This window comes from Canis aureus, chromosome 25, assembly GCF_053574225.1.
Source record: "Canis aureus isolate CA01 chromosome 25, VMU_Caureus_v.1.0, whole genome shotgun sequence".
NCBI lineage: Eukaryota > Metazoa > Chordata > Mammalia > Carnivora > Canidae > Canis > Canis aureus.
Window position 1 is genome coordinate 20,403,082 of NC_135635.1, and position 24,731 is coordinate 20,427,812.

At 40.2% G+C, this 24,731-nt stretch overlaps 2 protein-coding genes across 22 annotated transcripts in view; one reads left to right on the top strand and one right to left on the bottom strand.

The window, feature by feature from the left end:
- The window catches only part of PPFIBP1 (PPFIB scaffold protein 1), a 167,029-nt gene that overhangs the window by 76,082 nt on the left and 66,216 nt on the right, over positions 1-24,731 (bottom strand). For 11 of the 17 annotated variants that reach the window (XM_077870619.1, XM_077870618.1, XM_077870616.1 and 8 more), the window contains exon 1: positions 15,993-16,011. The exons of 3 other annotated variants lie outside the window; for them this stretch is intronic. The gene's annotated coding sequence lies outside the window, so the exon portion shown is untranslated. Of the gene's footprint in view, positions 1-13,451; positions 13,521-15,905; positions 16,036-23,169; positions 23,269-24,731 lie in introns of those variants that run through there. 3 more of the 17 variants (XM_077870611.1, XM_077870612.1, XM_077870614.1) reach the window with 3 other exon arrangements.
- On the top strand, positions 16,175-18,927 carry C25H12orf71 (chromosome 25 C12orf71 homolog). 5 transcript variants are annotated; one of them, XM_077870635.1, is made up of 4 exons: positions 16,235-16,311; positions 16,939-17,000; positions 17,194-17,881; positions 18,463-18,927. In XM_077870635.1, the coding sequence occupies exons 3-4, from the start codon at positions 17,237-17,239 to the stop codon at positions 18,775-18,777; spliced, it is 960 nt and encodes a 319-aa protein (XP_077726761.1). In that variant the 5' UTR covers positions 16,235-16,311; positions 16,939-17,000; positions 17,194-17,236; the 3' UTR covers positions 18,778-18,927. The 5 variants fall into 5 exon arrangements, with proteins under 5 accessions (XP_077726760.1, XP_077726758.1, XP_077726759.1 ...); XM_077870634.1 differs by lacking the exon at positions 16,939-17,000 and having other exon boundaries at positions 16,175-16,295; XM_077870632.1 differs by lacking the exon at positions 16,939-17,000 and having other exon boundaries at positions 16,176-16,311.

The window sequence follows — 24,731 nt, forward strand, 5'->3', positions numbered from 1 at the left end:
AAATTGGAAATTTGAACACACAGACACACAGGGACATAAGAGGATAGGAAAACATAAGAAGATGGCTGTCTACCAGCCAGGAGAGAAGCTTGGATTGGTTCCTTCCTGCACAGCCCTCAGGAGGCTCCAACTTTGCCAACACTTTGATTTTGAATTTTTGGCCTCCAGAACTGTGAGAGAATAGATTTCTGTTGTTTAGGCCACCTAGTTTGTGGTACCTCGTTTGGCAGCCCTACCAAGCTATTACAAAGGCTGAGGCCCAGAGAGAGCCACTAGGCTGTGGCAGCAGCAGACTGACCCAACTGCCAGGGATGAGATGACCCAGGGTCACAAAGGCACAGGGCAACCTATGAGGCGGAGTTTAGAGTGCAAATGGCCTGAAAAATCCCGCTGCAGCTCTACCTTGAAGAATGAGTTTTCTAGGCAACAATGTACTGGCCACATTATATTCTTTTCAGTGACAACAGTCAACCACTGCCTTTATGACCCAGGAATGAATGTGATAAGCTAATTCGATTGGATACAGCATATTTGCAATTTCAATATCATAACAAACATTTACAGAGCAATTATTTGCTCCTAGATTCAAATACTATTCCTACTGAGAGACCTGGGAATGACCTCTCTCAAAAAGAGCCCATCAATGTTTGAAATGACAAGGTACTGAATATATGTGGTTGTTTTTCATACTTTACTGCCCTCCCAATACCAATAATACTTAGGCATTTCCATAATTCTGGAAGAAAAAAAAGACAAAAAAATAAATATTCAGCAGAGTTTAAAAAGAAGAAACAAAACTGCCCTCAAATCAAAGGCAAATTTTTCATAATGATATTTATCCAGTGTTTGTTCAGAGAGAGATTTATGCTAGAATCCTGGCAGAGGACATGTGGATATATAACATGTACATCAAAGCAATCTAGGATTGATGAATAGTTTTGTACCGACAATGAAACTGGTTAATAAAATGTTCAATTTAGATATTTATAAGATGACTCACGCCTAGCAAGAATTAGGTCCCCTCCCATTTCTTCTCCTGCCAGGTCCCAAATACTTCAAGTCATTTTCACAAGAGCAAACATGTCATATGAAAGAATGTTGTGCTTCTCCAGCTAGCAGATAAAGCATTCTATTTTTTTTATTTTTTTTATTTATTTATTCATGAGAGACACAGAGAGAGAGGCAGAGATACAGGGAGAGGGAGAAGCAGACTCCATGCCGGGAGCCTGATGTGGCATTTGATCCCGGGACTCTAGGATCACAGCCTGGGCCAAAGGCAGATGCTCAACCACTGAGCCACCTAGGCTTCCCAGATAAGGCATTCTAGATTGTAAATCACTCCTGATCTTCAACTATGAGACACAGCTATGAACAAGCAGCACGGATGTAGACATGTTGGCTTGGGAAGACACATATATGTTATCAGGCAAAGCGCAATTTCTGTAGCTTCATGATAAAAGCCTTTTCATATTTACAATCATTACTAAACCACTAGGCTTTAAGGGACTTCTAGAAGTTGTCTAGTACTCTGCTTCTAAATAGGACAAACAGACCTATTTTAATTTGGAGGCAAACCAACTGACATCTTGAGTCAGGGTCATTCTGGCTATGCAGGTTGTATCCTACACGGAGTGCCCTACCGTTGGCGATTGATTTCAGCCAGTCTGTTCTGGCCCAGAGGCTGTATCTTGCCTGCAGGGCCACCATTTTCTAATTGTACAAAACCTCTCTCAGCACTAGGACTACATTCACCTTCTTCTCATGGATACCCTTGGGATATAGGTCCATGATCACCTCAGCAAAGGGCAATGCTTTTAAACATGTTTAATTCAGAAAGTGAAATAGTCCGTAGGACTGGAGTTTAAAGAACAAAGAGGGCATGGCTCAAAATAAGGCTGGAGATGTTGACAGGGGCCATTTTGAGAAATTAAAGATTATCCCAAATGCAGAGAGATGTCAGTGAAGGGTCTTAAGCACAGGGGTGATCAGATGTGGTTTGTGTTTTAGAAAGTTCTCTCTGACTTCCATGTAGACAACGCATCAGAAGGGACCGAGAGAAGATGTGGAAGGTACAGGTTGACAGAGAAAGTGATGGCAATGGAATGGACAAGACATGCTAGGAGATGGAATCACCAGGACTTTGTGAATGACTGGATGCAGAGCTGAAAGTGAGAAAGAGAAGGAATGATGTCCAGGATGAGTCCCAGCCCAGGCCATGAAAAACTAGGCAGACAATGATGTCATTAGTAAAGAACACTGGAGTAGGAGCAAGTTTGAGGGATTAAGCTCATGAGTTCAGTGTTGAGATCCAGACTTCCATAAAACCATGGATTACTATGCCTTCTAGTAAACACTGGTGCTAAAGTATGATACACCATCCTTTTTTAATAAAATCTAAAAAATATAATTTTAATCAGAGTTTTAGATACACATAACAGGACTATAGTTCTCATATTATTCACTATGATCACAATCCTCTCCCCAACTTTAGAGTATTTCTGGTTGGACCAGTTGCTCTGAAAGTAAATAAATCTCAGAAGAGACCCCACCTAGTAGAAGTTCTAGGTCACAGAACACTCTGACAGCATCTTGTCCTCCATCTTGCCCCCACAATGTGTTCTAATCCTCATCTATAAATTTTTGGTAGATTAAGTTACCAAATTCATTTAAGAGCAGTGAGTTTCAGAGCATGGTCCCCAGAGGAAGCAGCATGAGCAGGGGAACCTGTTAGAAATTAAAATTCTCAGGCCCTACCCCAGACCTTCTGATTCAGAAATTCTGAGGGTGGGACTCTGCACTCAGTGCTTTAACAAGCCCTCTGGGTGATTCTAATGCACACCCAAGTTTAGGAACGACAGACAACTATCAATTACATTTCCTTCATGGTTGCTTCCTAATGTCTGTAATCTTTTTTTCTTGTTAAAATTTCCTTGGAACTCCAAAATTGCAGTCTCTAAGTAAAGCTCCTTTCCCAGGTGACTTCATTCCTCATTTGATAGCCACACTATCTCCTTCAAGATGTCTGGACACCCAGTTTCATCTCCTGTAATCTGAATCTGGCCCATATCACTGAGTTAATGGGTGGCATTGCCTTCCTGCCCTGAGTTCTTCACTTCATACCAGCTGCACCACTTAGAGTACTGCCTCGCGTTGCAAGCTGTAGCACGTTCCCAATAGGGATCTGCCTTTTATTTGAATTCAACAGCATCTAATATACAGAGAAAACCTAATAAAAGTCTAATCAGTGTGTCTCAAGGTGGAGTCTACACAAGTACACAGTAAGAGTGCAGATACTAAGCCCCATGTGTAATCTTTTAAACTAGAAATTTCTGGGGACAGGGCTCTGCATTTTCAAGGCATGCTGAGGTTTGATCAGTCCTGCTGTAGATGAACTGCTATCTTGATAATAATAGATTTAAATTAATGCTTATGGAGCAAAGGACACTGACCTAAGCCTTAACAAAGACAAAACAAAATGAGAAGGGCTTATTTGGTTCCTGATCTGTGCTCTACTTCTTAAATGTATTCTGCAGATTGTAAAGTTCTAAAGCAACATCACTGTACTTTGTGCTCTCTATATACTACAGGATAATTTCCTATCAGTATGTCTTTCCCAGCCTATACTTAACAGAATTTGCTTTGCAAACCCAATGAGTTTTATCTTTTTTCTTTTCAGCCCAGATCTTTTCAGCTTTACACACACCCATTTGGAAGGTATCCTTTCCACCTATTTCTCTTAGACTTCTTTAATTGTAAATGGTGGATGTTTACATTAGCTTCAACAAAAATGAAACGGAATTTTAGGTGCAAAAAGAAAACACCAATATAGCTGCCAAACAGCAAATGAAATTATTTATAACTCCTGACACATTGTCGCACAGCCAAAAATATTTCCTGGCTTTAGTTATGAAAGTTAAACTTGCTCCCCCACAACCCACTGCCCCCCAACTTCCTCCTGTCAAGTGGGTACATGAGCTCCACTCCAACCCCCCCCCCACACACACACCCTAAAAATGCCTGCAGACAGATCCCCAGTCAAAATAGTCACTACAAAGCACATTATATAACAGAAGCAGAAAGGACAAGCAGTTTTGAATACCACTGCAAGAGAAGGAGCTATGAAACAGACGGGAAAACAACAAGCTCTTTCCTAGAATTAGCATCCAGTCTTTCTCAAAACAATTTGTGCTCATCTTTGTCAAACACATGCAAATCTGTTTTTAAAGATTGCAGCACTGTCTAATTAAATTTTCACTTTTTCTAAACTTTGTAATGGAAAAATTGGCACATACACACACACATCGGAAATCTATGAGAAGTACTTGCCTTGGGTGGTTTCTAATGTATGCTCTTCACTTTTTTTTTTTAATTACCAAATTCTATTTCTGAGATTCATTTTAAGAGAAAAATTTTAATACGTGCTCATGAAAGGAATCTGTACTGGCTCATTCTGGCCAATACAAAAATGTTTTTTTTTTTAATTGAGTTATAATGTATATATACTAAAAGTCACCCTTTTTAGGTACACAATTTGATAATTTTTGATAAATGTATACACAGTTGTGTATCACCACCAAAAGTGTTGAACTGTTCTGCCCATTAGAGTTGCCACACGTGACTCCTGGGCCCTTGAAATGTGGCTCATCCAAAAATCAGAGGTACTGTAAATATAAAATACACAGTGGACTTCAAAGACTTGATTGTTTTTAATAAGCAAAGGATCAAAAAAAAATAAGCAAAGGATCTTATTAATATATGTTGAAATTATAATATTCTACATATACTGGGTTAAATATTAATGCAGGAAAATTAATTTTACCTGTTTCTTTTTCCTTTTTTGGTTTACCTATTAGAAAATTAAGTTACTGACTTGCATTTGTAGCTCAAACTATATTTTTTTGGACGGTGCTATAAGACATTATTTCTATCACCCAAAGAGCTCCTTCTCGTCCCTTTGCAGCAGATATTTCTCTACCCCCAGCCCCTGACAACCACTGTTCTGATTTTTTTTTTTTTTAAAGATTTATTTACTCATGAGAGACACAGAGAGAGGCAGAGACACAGGCAGAGGGAGAAGCAGGCCTCACACAGGGAGCCCGATGCGGGACCCGATCCCCGGACCCCAGGATCTCACCCTGGGCCGAAGGTGGGCGCTCAGCCGCTGAGCCACCCAGGCGTCCCACCGTTCTGATTTCTTACCCTGAAGCTTTTCTTTTGGTAGTCTCTAAAAAATATTTCCTTTTCTTGTCTTCTATCTTCTCATTTTCCATAATCATCTTGTGTTGTTCTAAAAATAGTTCTTTTTAACTTTAAAAGATCTAGAAAAGACTTGCCTGATCATTTCCTATAGTTTATTAACCAGTTCCAATGCTGGTAGACCACCTTAAGTGCATTCTGGGTAACCAACCATCTTCTAAAGGAAGCATGCACAAGTGGTTCATAATTGAATGGAGACCATTGTACAAACACACAACAGCTCTATTCAAAGATGCTGTGGGAGAACTGAGCCAGAGGTGGGGAACCTACTGTAGCTTAATTTTATTTAGCTTTAGGGAAGTGGAGAGAAAGCTTTATCTGTGCTAAGAAGAGGCTGGACAGAAATGTGAAAAGCATTTATGGGTGGGAGGGGGAGCAAGGACAGGAAGCTTTGGCCCTCCGGTGGAACTCTGTGATGGTAGTAGCTGATAATAATGGCCAGAGATATAGAGAGACATCCAAATCACATCTCCCCCTGGACCCCACCCTGGGCTCACCTATTCCCATTCTGCTTTTCTTTTTTTTAATAATTTATTTTTTATTGGTGTTCAATTTGCCAACATACAGAATAACACCCAGTGCTCATCCCTTCAAGTGCCCCCCTCAGTGCCTGCCACCCAGTGACCCCCACCCCCCGCCCTCCTCCCCTTCCACCACCCCTAGTTCATTTCCCAGAGTTAGCAGTCTTCATGTTCTGTCTCCCTTTCTGATATTTCCTACCCATTTCTTCTCCCTTCCCTTCTATTCCCTTTCACTATTATTTATATTCTCCAACTGAATGAGAACATATAATGTTTGTCCTTCTCCGACTGACTTACTTCACTCAGCATAATACCCTCCAGTTCCATCCACGTTGAAGCAAATGGTGGGTATTTGTCGTTTCTAATGGCTGAGGAATATTCCATTGTATACATAAACCACATCTTCTTTATCCATTCATCTTTCGATGGACACCGAGGCTCCTTCCACAGTTTGGCTATCGTGGCCATTGCTGCTATAAACATCGGGGTGCAGGTGTCCTGGCGTTTCATTGCATCTGTATCTTTGGGGTAAATCCCCAACAGTGCAATTGCTGGGTCGTAGGGCAGGTCTATTTTTAACTGTTTGAGGAACCTCCACACAGTTTTCCAGAGTGGCTGCACCAGTTCACATTCCCACCAACAGTGTAAGAGGGTTCCCTTTTCTCCGCATCCTCTCCAACATTTGTGGTTTCTTGCCTTGTTAATTTTCCCCATTCTCACTGGTGTGAGGTGGTATCTCATTGTGGTTTTGATTTATATTTCCCTGATGGCAAGTGATGCAGAGCATTTTCTCATATGCATGTTGGCCATGTCTATGTCTTCCTCTGTGAGATTTCTGTTCATGTCTTTTGCCCATTTCATGATTGGATTGTTTGTTTCTTCACCGTTGAGTTTAGTAAGTTCTTTATAGATCTTGGAAACTAGCCCTTTATCTGATATGTCATTTGCAAATATCTTCTCCCATTCTGTAGGTTGTCTTTGAGTTTTGTTGACTGTATCCTTTGCTGTGCAAAAGCTTCTTCTCTTGATGAAGTCCCAATAGTTCATTTTTGCTTTGGTTTCTTTTGCCTTCGTGGATGTATCTTGCAAGAAGTTACTGTGGCCGAGTTCAAAAAGGGTGTTGCCTGTGTTCTCTAGGATTTTGATGGAATCTTGTCTCACATTTAGATCTTTCATCCATTTTGAGTTTATCTTTGTGTCTGGTGCAAGAGAGTGGTCTAGTTTCATTCTTCTGCATGTGGATGTCCAATTTTCCCAGCACCATTTATTGAAGAGACTGTCTTTCTTCCAGTGGATAGTCTTTCCTCCTTTATCAAATATTAGTTGACCATAAAGTTGAGGTACCATTCTGCTTTTCTTTTAATTCCCTTCTAATTAAAGTGAAGTTAATTATTATTTATAACAGGTATTCACCCTTTCTGTTTCTATTCACATTCACTCTTTATTCATTCTCCAGATACTGCATACCATCTTTATGATTTCCCAAAATTTAAGGAGAACAGTGTAGGTGACCTCCTACCCATATTTTCTCCCATTGCATTAGTTTGGGAGCTGCATGCTAGTCTTTCTACCTACAAACTCTTGGGATCTTCCTGGATAATAAACCTTGAGCACATCTCGTTAGATTTCTAGACCTCATTTCCACCGCACCCCCCCTTCATTTGCAATGCCCTAGAGAACTAGAACAAAACCTTTGTATTTTGAACATTTTATTGCTAGTCCTTTAAGGAAAGGTAGGAAAATGCCAGCTAGGCTCTGTGGTTTCTTGTTTCCTCAGAGATAACTAAAACTCTCCACCAAGAGGACTGTCTACCCAATTTAGAATAACAGCAAAGGAAGAACTAAATGCCCAGATTGGATGAGATTCATTTCGCCAGACCTCTGGTTAGCCCCAAAATGATCCCTTTCCAGGCATTCCCATGCCTATTGGAGAATGTACTAGAGATGGAACTCCAGTGCAGTTCCCAAGTGCAACACTGAGACAGCATGATAACTCTGGTGGTTCCTTATGACTGCCAGAATCCTGGAGGGGCTCAGACCAGGCACCAAGCTGGTAGATGTAGAAACTGCCTTGCCTGACAACCACATGGATCTGCCTTTCTCTTGTGAAGGCTCCAGCCCAGGTGAAGAACATAGATAATCACACAAACACAAGTATAATTATAGAATGCACACATGATTCTGATACATAATCAGAGTGGGGAAAAAATCTGTTTGCATTTTTTTTTTAAAGATTTATTTCCTTAAGAGAATCGTGTGCATGAGCAGTGAGGGTTAGGGACAGAGCAGGGGAGAGAGAGGGACAAGCGCACTCCTTGCTGAGCGAGGAGCCAGTCAAGGAGCCCCAGTCTCCAGGATCCTGGGATTATAACCTGAGCCGAAAACAAGAGGCAGACACTTAACCAACTGTGCCACCTAGGCACCCTTATGTTTGAAATTTTAAATAAAAACATTTTCTCCAGCAGGGTAGTGGTCAACGAAAGAGGAAGTAGTTTCAATGTCCTTAACTATGGAATGAAAATAAACCATTTACAATGTATTCCACTTATATGATCTCTAATCATTACCAAAACTCTACAAGAAAAGCATTATTATCTCTATTTCACAGATGAAGCAAGGCCAAGTTAACAATGGATTTGCTATTGCTAGAAGTGGCCTGGAACTTGATAGGCACTCAACTAGTAGGCATATAGTTGTTAATTAAAAAAAAAAAAAAGGCAAAAGTACATGAAGTATTTTAACAGAGAGCTAGGAGATTACAGGTTCCCCACATTTGGTGTTGTGTAAGGAACCACCAATCTTGGCCTAATGTAGGAATAAGCCTTGACATTAGGAAATAAAACAGGAAAGGTTATATGCCTGTTTGGCAACTGTATAAATAATTTGCATTTAGTTCTCAAATAAAGAAGCAACCATTTCCATCATGCAAAAGTCTGGCCACAAGCCCCTGGGGAATTAAAGTCAGCCCAAAATGAGGTTAATTATTAGCAATGCCTATGAAAAGGGCTGTTGTAAGGACTGAATGAGATAGAATATACACAGGCTATTACAGTGCCTGCTATTTTTCACAATACTTCAACCTAGACACTTGAGACACAAAGGAGATTATTATTTTTAACCTATACTCTGGAGCAATTGCCATTTGAATCACTAATCAAAAGCTCATGTAGGAGCGAGAGCCTGGGTGGCTCAGTCGGTTAAGCATCCGACTCTGGATTTTGGCTCAAGTCATGAACTCAGGGTCATGAAACTGAGCCCCACGTCAGGCTCTATGCTGGGTGTGAAGCCTGCTTAAGATTCTCTCTCTGCTCCTCCTCCTACCCCTTACCTCTCTATCCCTCCCCTTAAGAGAAAAATTAAAAAAAAAAAAAAAAAGCTCACTAGTTAATTATCTGCTGTATACCAGAGGGTTGTTATTTAGTATAATGGTTGCCATAAATGATTTTTCATCAATCAAATACTGTTCATGGTGGGCTATAAGTATTGTACAGATAGATTCTGTTTATGCTGAAGTGGGAATAAGAATCTATCCAATCCAGTTGTCTAAACCTCTCAAAACGGTGCCCTTAGCTGAAGAGTGCCAGCAGTCCTATTTCTAGATGCTTTGGAGGAAATATTGGCACCTGATCCTGACAAGAAAGTTAGCCAAATCCTGATGGTAGGATATTGTCCCATCTATCTGCCTCTGATGAAACTTTTTGTTCAGAGTGCTACACAAATACACAAAAGGACACAGCATAGGGACCTTCTGGGGCAGCTCTGTCCAACATAACTTTTCTGCAATGATGGAAATGTTTTGTCTGTCCTGTGATAAGCTAGCCACTAAGTACAGGCAGTCACAGAGCACTTGAAATTGGGCTAGTGTGACTGAAGAACCAAATTATTAAATTTCAATTTTAATTCCCACATATGGCTAGTAGCTACACTGTTGGATGGCACAGTTCTGGAACTTACAGAAGAAGGCTGTTTGCATTTTTTCTTTTTTTTTTTTTGCCTTTTTGCTATTAAATGCTTATATATGGGAGCTCTCATCTACTGCCACTGTCCACTAGCCATATCCACCCACAATGTATAATCAGCTGAGGCTAGTTCTCAGCAGCCGACCTCCAGAAGGACTCTAGATTCTAAAGGCAGATCTGAGTAATGTGAACTGCACAAGAAATTAAGAGTGGGGTGAAAATACCCAACTCAGATAGTTGTCACGGAAATTAAATGACCAAGCACGTAAAAGCCCCTAGCAAATATATAGCATCGGTAAAGGCTTGACAACACTTAATTCTCTGAAACATCATTCTCCTGTAATTAGGTACATGAGCTTTGATAAGATTTTTGTCTATTTGGGAATCAGCCTACAAAGAGTGTAGGAAATTGTACCATCTCCTCTCCCCATCCCCTCAAAATAAACACTAAGCATTTCAGCTAAGAATTTGGTTTGGAAGAAGGATGCCCTTGTCACAATAATTCTTATAAAACAAAACAAGCTATGGGAATAAGGGAACTTCCTGTTTTCTAAAAAATATCTCGTCTGTTTATACTGGGGTTTTTTTTTCCCTTCTCAACCTTTTTTTGTGTAGTAAAATACACATAACATAAATTTACCATCTTAACCATTTTTTTTAGTGACAGTTCACTGGTATTAAAATTAAATTCATATTTGCATTGGTTTTTGTCTCCAAAAATAAAATACTCTAAGAGTCTGATCATGGGAGAAGTGGGGTAGAAGGGAAAAGATAGAAGTACAAAGGGGCTTAAATTTTATCTAGAATGTTTTGATTCTTTAAAAAAAAAAAATCAAATATGGCAAAATGTTAAGACATGACCAAAATGAGTTGTAAGTATATAGGTGTTTCTTATATTACTTACTATACTTTTATGTATTATTTTTAAAATGTTTCTTTTTACCATATTTTAGACTTGCAGAGAAGTTGCAAATAGAGTATCCTTCCATCCCCCTGCCCACTCCCTCTAATATCAACATCTTGTACAACGCAGGACAATGATCAGACTAGGAAATTAACTTTGATACAATACTATAATAAAACTATTAACTAAAGAACATATTGAAATTGCTCTACTTTTTCCCATTAATGACTTTTTCCTATTCTAGGATCCTATGCAGAATCCCTTAGTACTTTTTTTTTTTTTTTAAGACTTATTTACTTTGTGGGGGGAAAGGCAGAGAGAGAGGGAGAAAATCTCAAGCAGACTCTGAGAAGTGCAGAGCTCGCAGAGCTCCAGGCAGTTGGACCTTACAACCCGAGATCATGACCAGAGCTGAAACCAAGAGTCAGACACTTAATCGACTGCACCACCCAGGCACCCTCTCTCAGTACACTTGTAGCTGTTATTTCTCCTTGGTGTTCACTCTTTGACAGTTTTTCAGTCTGTCCTTGTCTTTTATGACACCTTGACATTTCTCAGTTATTTCACTGAATGGCTTATAATTAGGTTTTGTCTGATACTGTCTCATTATTAGGCTGTGATTAAACATTATGGACAAGACTACCACAGAAATGATGCTGTGGCCTTAGTGCAGGGTATCACAGTTTGTGATAATTTTTGTGTTGTTAAAATAGTTCATAATTTCAAAAGATAAAGTAAGCTATATTAGTCTAGGTTCTCCAGAGAAACAGGACCAAGAGTACATACATGTGTATGTGCCTGAGCGCGTGCACACAAACATGCACACACAAAGGTTTATTATAAGGAACTGGTTCATGCATTTATGGAGACTGTGAAGTCCCAAGATCTGCCATCTGAAAGCTGGAGAGCCAGTGGTAGACCTCAAGTCTAAGGCCAGAGGTCTGAGAACCAGGGGAATTGACAGTTTAGGTCCCACTCTGAGTCCAAAGGCAGGGAAAGACCAATGATTCAGCTCAAAGACCAAGAGAACAAATTCTTCCTCAGTTTTTTGTTCTAGTCAGGACTTTAAAAGATTAGGTTGATTGCTACTCACATTGGACAGAGCAATCTGCCTTACCCAGTCTACCCATTCAAATGTTAATCTGATCTAGAAATACCTCCACAAACATGCCCAGAAAAATAATCAAATATCTGGGTACCTGTGGTTCAGCAAAGATAACACACAAAATTAACCCTAACAATAGCTTAACTTCTAAGTTAGAAACTTTCTACTCTGTATATTTAGGTTCCAAATCCCATCAAGCCTAGTGGATTTTTGGAAGTGTTCCAATTTTTAGAATTACCATTATTACTAGCATTAGGCCTAAAACATTGTAAATTCATGACATACTGTCATTTAAAAAATCTGGGGGGCAGGGTGCACCTGGTTGGCTCAGTCAGTTAAGTGTCTGCCTTTGGTTCAGGTCATGATCTCAGAGTCCTGGGATTGAGCCTATGTCAGATTCCCTACTCAGTGAGGAGTCTACTTTCCCTCTCCCCTTCCCTCCACTCTCTCTCAAATAAATAAATAAAATCTTGTAAAAAATAAGAAATAAAAAATATCAGGAGATTTATTATGGATGATTTTACTTCAAAAGAAAAGGTGATGATGAGTCAGTTTTTATTTAGATTAACTGTGATACCAGAGAAGGTTGACCAGTAAATCAAATTAAGGTATTAAATTAACAAAGGCTAATAAGAACCAAAAATCCCCTGATCTCTTATTACAGGTGAAAGCTAAGTTATCTTTTAGAATTGACTACACTGCTCATCACGGCATCCTAAAGATGTTGTCATTGCTTCTTTGGAAAAAAGATATCTGAATGAATTATGTATATCAAACTATGTACTTTTTTTCTGGGACAAAAGAGAAGGTGAGTTTCAGAGACTTTCAATACCTGAGTTGTATATTAAAATGAAATACACAAACACACACAGTTGATCTTTGAACAACATGGGTTTGAATTGCACAGGTCCACTCATACATGGATTTTTTTTTCCCAATATAATACAGTATCTATTAATCACTTAAGTTCTGGGGAATCAAATGTTCTACTCAGATTTGCAACTGTTGGCGGGGCAGTCAGTACCCTAACCCCTGTGTTGTTCAAGTGTCAACTGTACATATGTGTAAATATCAAGAGAGAAAAAAGTGGTATAAATAAATTTTCAAGTCTTCTCTGAGGCTTCCTCCATTTGAAACGCTTTTATCTTCAGGATCACTCTAAATTTTGGCGGTTTAGGCTGGGAAATAATTTTTTCCAACTTAAATGTTTATATTTGGTTCAAAGTGTTCCATTTCCATGGGTAACAGTACCACAAACAGCTTTTCCCTCACCTTCACTCCAACTTCATGGAAAAAAAGCTACTCACAAATTCTTTTCTAGGTTCTCAACACTTTGGGAGGCAGTCACAAGAGTTTTTATAAAAAGCCAGGGCAAAAAAAAAAAAAAAAAAAAAGCCAGGGCCTAGTGATCCAGGTCTCATTATGCCAAATGAAGTGAACACTCATTTTAAATCTTATAGCCCACCCCAAATGTGTATGCCATTGTTTTGGGCCAGTCCCACATACCACACATACACCTCTTGCATGTCTCCTAGAACACACCGCTCCACTTAAAGTGATTTTTTTCAAAGAAACAGAACACGGGTTTGCTTTTGGGCTGGGTCAACTCTCCTAGGGATCCTCCAGGGAGGAGGGAGGCAGTCAGCCCCCTGAGAGACAGGTGTGTGAAAGGGCAAGGGTATGGGCTTTAGAGCCAGACTTCTTACGTTTCAATTCAGGTTCTAGGGTTTATGATCTTGGAATGTGAGCAAGTTAGATAACTGTTCATGCCTTGATTCCTTTACCTGTAAGATAGAGCAAATAATGATACTTAACTGATTGGGTTGCTGTGAGTATTAAACAAATACATGTAAAGTGCTTAGCACAGGACCTGCCATGTAGTAAATGCTCAATAAATGCTAGGGAGTCTGTAGGTTTCTTGATTCCACCCCCCTGGGATTAATCTAGGTCCCTAATCACTCATGGGAGTTGTGGCCACTTGCCAGCTGTTGGATAGAAGACATGGTTTTCCCCTCACTCCATCACCTGAAACAGAGTTGCCTAAAAAAATCTTACTTAACAGAACTTACAATTTAAACTAGTAAAACAGTGGAAAAACCTGAGTCACAGCAAGCTTTAAATGTAACCCTTTTAGGGATGCCCTGGTGGCTCAAATGATTAAAGCGCATCTGCCTTCGGCTCAGGTGGTGATCTTACGGGTCCTGAGACTGAGCCTGGGTCTGGCTCCCTGCTCAGCTGGGGAGTCTGCTTTACTTATTCTTTCTCTTTCTCTCTACCTCTGCCTCTCGAATAAATAAATGAAATCTTTCTAAAAAATAATGCAATCTTGTTAAATGGAAATAAAGACAAAAATATTTGGAAAGGATTTTAAGCAACTAATAGATTCCAAGGAGTTGAAGTTCTTATAAGTCAGACTTGTTTCTTGGCTTTTTTCTGGGGTATGTGTGTATGTGTTTAAATCCGTGCATCTTTTTTGATAAATATAAAAACCTTATGGCTTCTTTTAATACTATTTAAAACTTAACATTTTAAAAAATTGACCAAAAGCAAATCTAAGCAATGTTAATTTAAGAATATACTTATTCAAAGTACACATGTGCTTTATCTCTAAGAAACTGAGTGGGTGCCCTACTCCCTTCCTGGAAATCACTGAATTGACCTAAAATCAGTATCGTATAGCCTCACAGTTTAGACCAGACTGGAGGTTGCTGTACTCAGTTTATCAAGACGATTTTGCTCATAGGAAAGTTGTTTTGGTTTAGTCTACACAACTGACACTTTGATCCTACATGACCCACATTTATCCTCAGAACTGCACATTTGGAAACAATGAAAAATTTACTACCTCTACCCCTAATTTACCCACTAAGAACACTAGAGCAGTGAAGGCAAAGTGACCAGACTGGATCACTGCGGAGCTGTGACCTGACAATTCCCAGATAACTTATGATGCCATTGGGATGGGAAGGGTTCACAATAGTGGTTAAGGGAAGAGCAGCCTGGAAGTGGGAGAGCTTGATGAACAGCAGGGATGCTGCTTCTAATTTCAGAAGGACCAAGACACCTCATGGTACTGAAGGCAGTTAACAGGACTAGAGATTCAGTTAACAGAATTGGGGTAAAATAATTGGAGACAATCTTGCAGTAAGACAAAAGCCTCACTGGCTTTTCACTGTCACTCAGCAAGGTCCTCAGCATGGCATTCTTACAAATTTTTCTATATTCATCCTCACTTTCTTCCTTCTTCTACCAGGGGATAACAACCTATCCCTCTACCCATGCCATGAGTCCCACCCTCACTCTCTCCAAAAGCAGCAGCCAACCTCATGTTTTTAAACTATCTTGATTACTTGCCCCTTTTTTATTTAATTGGGGAGTGGGTGCAGAAACTGACCTTGACTCTGCTTCCTCCTTACTTTCTCATTCAAAATTTCTAAAGTCTAGCTTGTATTAACTGTTCTCACTTCCTTTCCTCTCATTCATTCCTCAACCCCCACAAACCTACTGATCCCATTCTCATGAAAGTCAACCAATAATATCCACACTGCCAAGTCCATTGTAAGTTTTGTTTTAATCATGCCAACTATTTCAATATATTTTGAATTACCTGGAAGAACACCTGATAAATGAATGTCACCATCTTGAGTACAGCCTTAACAGGATAAAATCCAAGCTCCCTAACAGGGGTGGAAAGCCTTCCATGATCTCACTGACCCCTATTTACCTCATCGTGCTTGATTCCCCACACACAATCAGCTGTTTCTCACCTCGATGTCCTTGCTCAAGTTGTCCCCTCAGTTGGAAAGGCCCTCTCCCCTGACTCCTACTCCCCAGCTCTTTTTTAAGAAACAGAGAGAGCTTGTCGGGGGAGGGGAAGGAGAGAGAGGATCCTAAGTAGGCTCTACACTCAGTGCAGAGCCCTACATGACCCTGAGATCATGACCTGAGTCAAAATCAAGACTCAGACGCTTAACCAACTAAGCCAGCCACTCCCCCAACCCCTTTTGCCTAACTTCTGCTCCCTCATAAATACTCAGATCAGAAGTAATCTCCTCCAGGAGACCTTTCCTGATATCCCCACCCCAATCTCATCTTGGCTGCGTGAGGTACCTCCTTTCATTCTCCCATGACATTTTTTTAAGTGCTATTGCTGCACTTACCATTCTGTCCTCTAACAGGCTGTTTATGTCCGTCTCACCAAATAGGCTCTAAACTCTCTTAAGACAGGAGTCATCTCACACGCCCACCTGACAGGAGGGAAGGAAACTGCCATGGCATTTGTCCTTCTGCCCTCAAGAGGGATCCTCTTCAGCCCAAGACAGGATGAGCACAGAATCATTTGGAAGCTAGGGGATAGCTCTTGGGGCTTCCTATCCCTTTTTTTTTTCTTCTCTTTCCACATTTCTAACTTGGGTCCTTGTGTTGCCATAGTAACCAACAGTCCCAGAACACAGACTTCTGGCAGTTGGACTTTTAGCCACTGCTAATCAGGATCTGAAAGATTTAACATCCCCCATTTAAGACTCAGGAGTTGGCAGTGCCTTTTTCATGTGGGCAGCGAACGGAGTAGGGCATGACAGAGTGTGCGTGTGTGTGTGTGTATGTGTGTTATTCTTCTACCCCACATACATACTGGGGCATCACAGAAACAACTACGCTATAAACTGCCAACAGATGGTGGGAGGATGGGCATCTAAATGGCCATAACCTTTCTGGAAAGCAATTTGATATCAATTCCAGTTTAATATACTGGTGATCTTTGATCCATTAAAACCACATAGATATATAAAGGGAGACACAAAGATTTATTGACAAAGGGGTTTACTGAAGATTCATTAAAAACAATAACCACCACTTACTGGTGGTCAATAAGTAGCTAAAAATAGCCATATATATGTTTACTATAGGTTATGCCATAAAATATGTTAGCTTCAACAGCTGATGTGATATCCACATATATGTATATGTGTGTATATATACAAATACATAGGTGTATATGTGTGTGTGTGTGTGTGTGTGTGTGTGTGTGTATATATATATATATAAATAAAAGAAAAAGAAAATTCACCAAAATGTTTTCAGTGGTTATCACTCTGGACAGTAGGATCATAAAAATATTTAATTTCATCTTCATACTTTTCTGTATTTCTCAAATTTTATACAATGGTCATTTTTTTTTTTTAATAATTCAAGCTATTTCAACTGCAGCAAGACACCTGATGAGCAGTATCAGGTGGAGAGGATTAGTAGAAAAGGTTATAATACAAAGAAAGGCATTTTTTTCAAGGGAGGGGGTGGTCTTTCTTGCTCTTCATTAAAGAATAAAAATAGGATGAACTTCTACCAGAATGGCATAGTTACAAATGGAAAAGAGAATGAATAATGTTATTGCTTAAGTATCATGATTTCTCTCTTCTCCCCAATCCCTATTTTTCCTTTCTTTTGAAGATTCCTGAGGTGAGGAAGACCTGAGATCTGAGTCCTGAACTCCATGGCACACTCATCGTCCAGCAGCAACAGATCAGATGCCACAGACTACAGCTTTGAGTCAAACCTGAGCCTCTCTGTGGGTTACTTCCCCTGTGAAAACACCTTCTCCCACGAGAACACCATCTCCTTTGAAGACACATCTTCCAAGGCTCCTTCGATCCTTGTTCCTCCTATCCAAGGAACATGGAGGACTGAAAGTACAGGCAGACTCCTGAAGAGACAAGACCAAATTCCTGACAACCCAAAGCAGTGTTGCAAACTCAGCATCACAGTGGCCTGGGATGTTGATGTGGGCTCTAACAATTCAGACTCCACAGCTGACTGGGATAGAAATAGGAGCAATCAGTGGATAGACAAGTACCTGGAAGAGGACACACAACTGACTCTCGGCAAACTAAATGGTCTTGTGCAAAAGCTTGAGAAATTTCTAGAACCTCAGAAAACCAACGAGGATGATGACTCTGCATTCCCTGAATCTGGTCAGGAGGAAGATTTCCAGTTGTTCGGCAGCATCCCTCCAGGCATAGCTCAGGTCAGTCATCAAGAACATGATACTTGTCAAGACCTGCCTCACGCCTGCCAACATGAAGGTATCATCCAGTTTCCGCAGATTCCCCCAAGACTTCAGGAATATGAACTTTCTGAGGTGAGCACAGAGATGTCTCATGGGCAAAAAGGGGACAGACCTGGTTGGGGGGCCAGTTTGAAATGCTCTGAAGCCAGGCTAGCCCTCCTCAATGTCTGACAGGGCCAGGAGAGCAAGGGAGAAGGCTAACAGCAAGGAAGGGGGTCAGGGTAGAGCTGAAGGGAAAATATTGAGGAGCACTGAAGGAGAAAAGAGGGTAGGAAGGTTATGGGATCCCTGGGTGGCGCAGCGGTTTGGCGCCTGCCTTTGGCCCAGGGCGCAATCCTGGAGACCCGGGATCGAATCCCACGTCGGGCTCCCGGTGCATGGAGCCTGCTTCTTACTCTGCCTGTGTCTCTGCCTCTCTCTCTCTCTCTGTGTGACTATCATAAATAAATAAAAATTAAAAAAAAAAAATCTTTAAAAGAAAAGATTTAACCGTTATGACTGCCCCCCCACCCCTGTGGGTGTTTAAGTATTATGATTTTGCCTTTACAGTTGGGTTATTTTTTTAGAAAAGGATGTGAATTATGTAAGTGGGTAAATATTGGCTCTGTGGTTGTCCAGGTTATGCATATATAACTCCTTCCTTTTCTTGGCAGATGATAAGCCAGACAACTGGCAGCCAAAGGACGATCACTATAGAGACTGCCTCAGTCTCACTGGGTCAGCAGGAGGAGGAGGACACTCCTTCCAGCACACAGGCCCTCTCCTGTGTGAATTTTAGAAGTGTCTTCCGCTGGCTAAGGCAGCAAGTCCTCTCTTCACTTCTCAGGAGACAACACCCTGAGGAGTCCACTGAGAGCCCCCATCAGCTGGCACAAAAGAAAAGACTCTCTCACAGAGGCAAGAGAATCCAACCTCAAGAGTCCCTCGACTTAGGACAAACTCTATCACCAGATTTTTTAACTTTTTGATAGCCCCCATTCTATAATCACCATAAGTTATTTTCTAATAAATATAACACACACTCTTATTATTCATATCTTCCTCTTCCAGCCCACTATCTTGACTCAGGCTAAAAGTTGTGTATGTTGTCTAGAAGATTAAAATATGTTCTCTGCAAATTTTTAGTAGTATTCTCCTTCCTAATTCAAAGGCATTTCTTCTCTCCTCTTCCTGCCCTTTTGACTGTATTTTACCCTATTTTATATCTTTTAACCTATTTTAATATTAACCGAAATGCCCGTTTTCAGAAGTAGCAGTATAACCCATCAGATTCCCAAGACGGTGGTATGGTTTTGGTTGAAAAACTTCTAGGGCTCAAACAAGTGGCAGAGGATATTGAGTCACTCAGGAAGCGGATTTCAGTTGGCAGTGTTTTGGGAGTTCAGAGAGCGGATCTCATGTTCCCAGGGGACCTGACCGGTTCTAGTGTGCGCTGCATTGGCAAGAATAAGTGGCTCACTCAGGAAAAATGTGAGGATTGGGAATGCTACTTAACCATTCCAAGTCTAACCCTCCTTGTTCCTAAGATGGGGAAGATAATAATATGAATTTCATGGGGATGTTGCAAGAACTAATGAGATAATGCAAGCACTTGATACATAATTTTGTTGTTGCTGCTACTCATTCTCCGGTGGATCTCCCCAGAAAACTCCATCCAAGGGACATCCAAGAGTGAGAGCTTAAGAGTAATTCTCAGTGAAGAATTTCCCACACAGAAGCAAGATTTACTCAGTTATGGGTTTCAGCAGATCTTGACTCAAGCAAGTCCTCTTCCAGTCCATTCCCCACTGAGTCTTCTGAAATTCCTTTATAAGTAGCATTAAACTTTCCTCTAAATTTCAACCTCTCTAAAGAAGACTGTACTCCCCTCTCACCCTTTTGCCCTGACCTCTCCCTGTTACCAACATCAACTCACCTCCCCACAACCACTACCATCCTCCTTATCCACCCACAGGTTTACCCAAAAGCCCTCCTTCTTTGCTTTCGCTACTAACCTACAGGACCTCCAGACATCATGTGCTTAAAGCATAAGCTTCTTTGTCTCAAACCCCTTCCTTTCCTCAATTTCAATTCCCTTTTCTCCTTCCTTCTTTCCTTCCTTCCTTCCTTCCTTCCTTCCACAAATATTTAGCACATAGAAGTGCCAAGTACAGGGCTCCTGGGTGGCTCAACTGGTTTGAACATCTGCCTTCAGTTCAGGTCATGATCTCAGGGTCCTGGGATGGAGCCCCAGCTCGGGCTCCCTGCTCAGCAGGGAGTCTACTTGTCCCTCTCTTCCCAAGTGACAAGTACTTTTCTAACTTACAAAAACAAATGCAATCCTTGGGCTCAGGTGGCTTATTCTTTAAGAGATAAAGCCATAGAAACATATAAGTAGAACAGGTTATAGGTGATCACAGTCTGTATGAGGTATACACTGAGTACTACAAAACAATTCAGCATAAGGAGGTAGGTTTTTCAAGGTTTCATAGGTGAGGTTGTTTGAGTTACAAATGTGTTTAGGTTTAAGGTGGAAGAATTTATTTTTTTTTTTAAGATTTTATTTATTTATTCATGAGAGACACAGAGAGAGGCAGAGACATAAGCAGAGGAAGAAGCAGGCTCCCTGCAGAGAGCCTGATGTGGAACTCAATCCCAGGACTCCGGGACCATGACCCAAGTGGAAGGCAGGTGGCTCCTTAAGGTGGAAGACTAATAAGCTGCTGGATAAATTGGTGTGGCATTAAATGGTACAGTTCTGACTGGTTATGTGTGAAAGACAGTGGGGATGATATTGCTCCAGAATGACAGTACCATGGGGAAGAAATCAAACACCAGGGCCTTGTTAGTGATATATGGTCAGGGTCACATCCTGAGCTTCTTTCTAGGCAGACCTCTCACTTTATCTGACTGTCTGAGAACATCTTCCCACTTAACTAGCTCCCTCAAATGTCCTCCTCCGCCCCCTCTTGTTCTCTGACTTCACCAAGACTTCGAGTCCCATTACTGCATCTGTTCATGAATTTCAGTCTGTTCCTTCCATACCCAACCTAGGCACCTCCTTCCCCAGTTGCAGCATATCCACCACATTTAGAAGCATTTATAAACCCTCCTCACCCTTTCCATGCCTTCTTTTAATCTACACTCACCACATTCCCCAATGGGACATTGGTGCTTCTTGTAAGGTCCAACACACAAAACACAAGGATTACCTTCTCCATTCCTGGAGAACTCCCCCACTGTCTTTTCAAGTTCTCCCACTGTCTGGAGAATTTGTCCTTAAAGATGTTACTCTCAAGTTACTATGAGGCCAAGAATGATTCTTTAAGGTTAAGTTGATCATGTCTTTAAGCTGTCCCCTAGTCCCCATCCTGCCACCCTCACCCTGTGACTTGTATTTTTCAGCTCTCTTTATGTAATTATTTTACCTACAGACTAACTTCTTAGTTCCTTTTTATGCAGGATCCTAACAGTGTCTGGTACAAAGTAGTCTGTCTCTATATAATTTTTTAAATGATTTGACTATCTTCTTTCTCGAAACTTTTTCCTATACAGTTTTTTAAAAAGTGAAATACAACTGCTTAGAGTTGTTATTCCTTAAGTTAAGAGAGTTTGGATGAGCAGGGTTAAGAGCAGGCATGGGAGTAGAAAGGGGAAGGCAGGAAGAAAATGGCAATCCATGGAAGGTCCAGAGAGGTGACCCACAGACTGAGAAACCTACCATCAGAGGAAGTCAGCGACTAATTTGAAATGTTAATTCAGCAAATACACACAGAGCCTTAATGTTGCTTTAGATTAGATGTATGATATGCCTAAAAGATGACATCTCTGACCATCATGGCACTAGGGACCAGAGCTCTGTTATTTTAACTCTTGCTCTAGGAATTAAGTCAAGATTTAAGAAAAACTCAACTGAAACAAGCTACTTCAATAGACTGCCCACGGTGAATAAGAGGCCCTGTTCATTAGCAGGATTTCTTACATATTTGTGCTTATTTTTCAGGGTTATATAAACCTGCTTGACAGGTATGAGGTTTATCTCTGAAATTCAAACAATGTATTTTACAAGCCCTTCCAACAAACATCCTTTGTAAAGAATTAGAATTCTAAATATTCTTTGGGGTTATCATGCTATCTCAGAAAGCAAGTCAAAGTGCTTAATAGGAAATATTTCAGTATCTCCTCATTCATTATTGTGTCAAATATGCTATGAAGCTATTAGTACAGGTCAAACCAGGACCAGGATCTCTTTTTGTCACATACATGGGCTGAAGCACGCCCACTTTATATCAAAAGGACCGAGAGCAAAATGGAAGTGGTCACTGAAAGATCCTATCTTTGCTGTGACCTTAAGCAGAGAATGACTGCACCTGCCAGACATGCTAATCTAATTAACCAATATATTCTGGGATCCCATTAACTCAATACCCAAAACTAAAACACTTCCTTCAGGTGAACTGCTCAACCTTGAAACCCATAAAGCTCAGCTATGTGAAGTAGTGAAGTATTATCTTAAATATTCATACTCTAGAATTGATAACTTTAGAATGAGCCAGAATATAGTGAAAACTTACCAAGCAAATGTAGAGTATTCAGCTCATCCACACATAGAATCAGATAGACTAATGTAAATTTTATAGATCACCCCATGCCAATTTTTTACTCAGCAGAATCCCAATGAGAAAAAAGTGTGCACCACACCAGCAAAACAAGGGCAAAATAATTTTCTCCAGACTTAAAGAACATAATGTGAAAGTTCATGGCTCCAGAGGTTGCAGAAGTCAAGGCCTACCTGGTCACAAAAACAGTGTCCAAAATCCTCTTATCAAACAATGGCAGGAAAAATGAAACAAATTATAAATGAATTCATAGGATTGCCTGGTAGGGTTTTTACCCCGCTAGTTAAGAACGGTTTTGTTTTGTCAGGAGAGATAAACTAACTGCTTCAAAATTAAGTATTTTCATGATGAGTTCCAAGTGGAAGAAGTTCTACTGCATACAGTATACTCTCTAATTTCAAGACAGATGAGTAGGCTTTATATTGCATTGCCTGAGGTCAAGCTTTTCCTGCTATACCCCCTCATACCCCAACAAAGAGAACAACACCCTGCTTTCAAAAGTGAAATGAGATCCTCATCAGATAACACCAAATCACTGAGTGAGCCAGTCATGAGTCGGGTGGGTACAAAAGCCTTAGAATAAATTCCCAAAAGGATTATAAACCTAGATCAAGAAATCCCCCTACTAAACAATTTGTTTACTATTCCACCTTTCAAAGGAATTCCATGGTTTTGATGCCCTTTGGATTTCAATCTAATATGCTTCCCAAAGAAATACTTCTGAGGCATTTTCAAATAGAAGGGCAAACATCAAATACCTACTCAGACTGTGGCTGTTTAATGAAAATTCATCTCATGATTACTGAATTCTCTTGGTCTGGAAGGAAATCCGAATGGCAATTTAACTTCATTTATCCTCATCTGCATCAATAGAGATTTATTATTTTAAGTGCAAATCCACAAAACTAAAGAGATTTCCCCCTCCTCATAGAACTTCCCCATGTATCCTCTTGCAAAGGAAAACACTGGATATGTCCATCATTAATCCAGGCGTGGAGAGTTGTTTTTATGTTTCCCTTTCATCACCTCCACTGCCCTCTGTCTTTGGGACCTAGATTTTCCCCCAAACAGGTATGGGGATGAAAAGAATTTTTCTCCAGTCAAGTGACCAAAACTTCAGTTAGTACCCTATCACAACCACCACCATAGTAACAGATTCACATAAGAATCAACAAAGAAAAAAAAAAAAAAAGAGAGAAAAAAAAAAAAAGAATCAACAAAGAATGCTAACATTTATGATGAGCACCAGATGTTATATGGAAGTGCTGAATCACTAAATTGTACATGTGAAATTAAAACAACTTTAAAAAATAATGGATGCTAAAAGCATTGGGTGAATGGCTGTTGGGCAACAAGACATGCCCATGGTCTCCAAGAACTACTCAGCAGACTATTAGTTATTGGGGGGATTTAGGTAACTTTACAATGGAGAGAACTGGTGAACACCAGCTAAACCAAGTGATTCAATTTAGCCTAACTCACATCATGTACCTTCTGAAGAGAAGCAATGCATTGTTGCTAGCACTGTGTGTTTACCCATGTTTACAATGAATCTAATTGTGAGGAATCCAACAGTCAGATGAATTTGGAATATAAGGAAGTCTTCTAGACAACCCGTCTTAGACTTTTCAAACATGTTAGCATCATGAAATACAAAATAAGAGAAAACAAAAAAGTCAGGGAGACAATTCACAAAGGAGATCAAAGAGACGTGACAACCAATTGCTATTCATAATTCTTCACTGAATCCTTGATCAAATTCTCAAAACTATGATAAAAGACATCTTTTAATAGTTGGACAAATCTGAATGTGGACTGTATCTTAGATCATTTCATTGTATATAAGATTATGGCTATTAATATTCATCCCACAAGTCCCAACTGTAAAAGTTGATCCAGTTGAAAGCAGACTAGCATCTAGGCACTTTTCAAAAACATTTCAGATTTCAGGAGTTTATTTAATAGCATTTGTTGAAATTTAAAAGAATAATTTTTGCCCAGTGGAGAGCTAGGCTCTCTTTATCTTTCAAGTTATCGCAGGTTCCAAGGCCTGGAGAGCTCATGTTTACCTTCCAAAAAACCTTGGACATTTTGTTTTTTTCACAAATCAAGGAACAGCCTGCCACTTTACAGTACTAATTCTTGCAGACTGCAACATTTCCTTTTATTTTGAGCAGTGTGAGAGCATTTTGCTTTTTCCAACCTAAGAAGCAGCATAAGCATACAGTCACCATATAATGCACTGAACATACTAGGGAAGTTGTGAGAGCAAAATGGAGCGCTTCTAGAGTCTTTATTAACATTTTTTGTTGTGTTCCTCTCAT

Excerpts from the sequence above, each read along its gene's own strand:
- C25H12orf71 (XM_077870634.1), top strand. The coding sequence starts at position 17,237 with ATGGCACACTCATCGTCCAGCAGCAACAGATCAGATGCCACAGACTAC. Across the intron at positions 17,882-18,462 it reads AGGAATATGAACTTTCTGAG|ATGATAAGCCAGACAACTGG; the intron begins GTGAGCACAGAG and ends TTTTCTTGGCAG.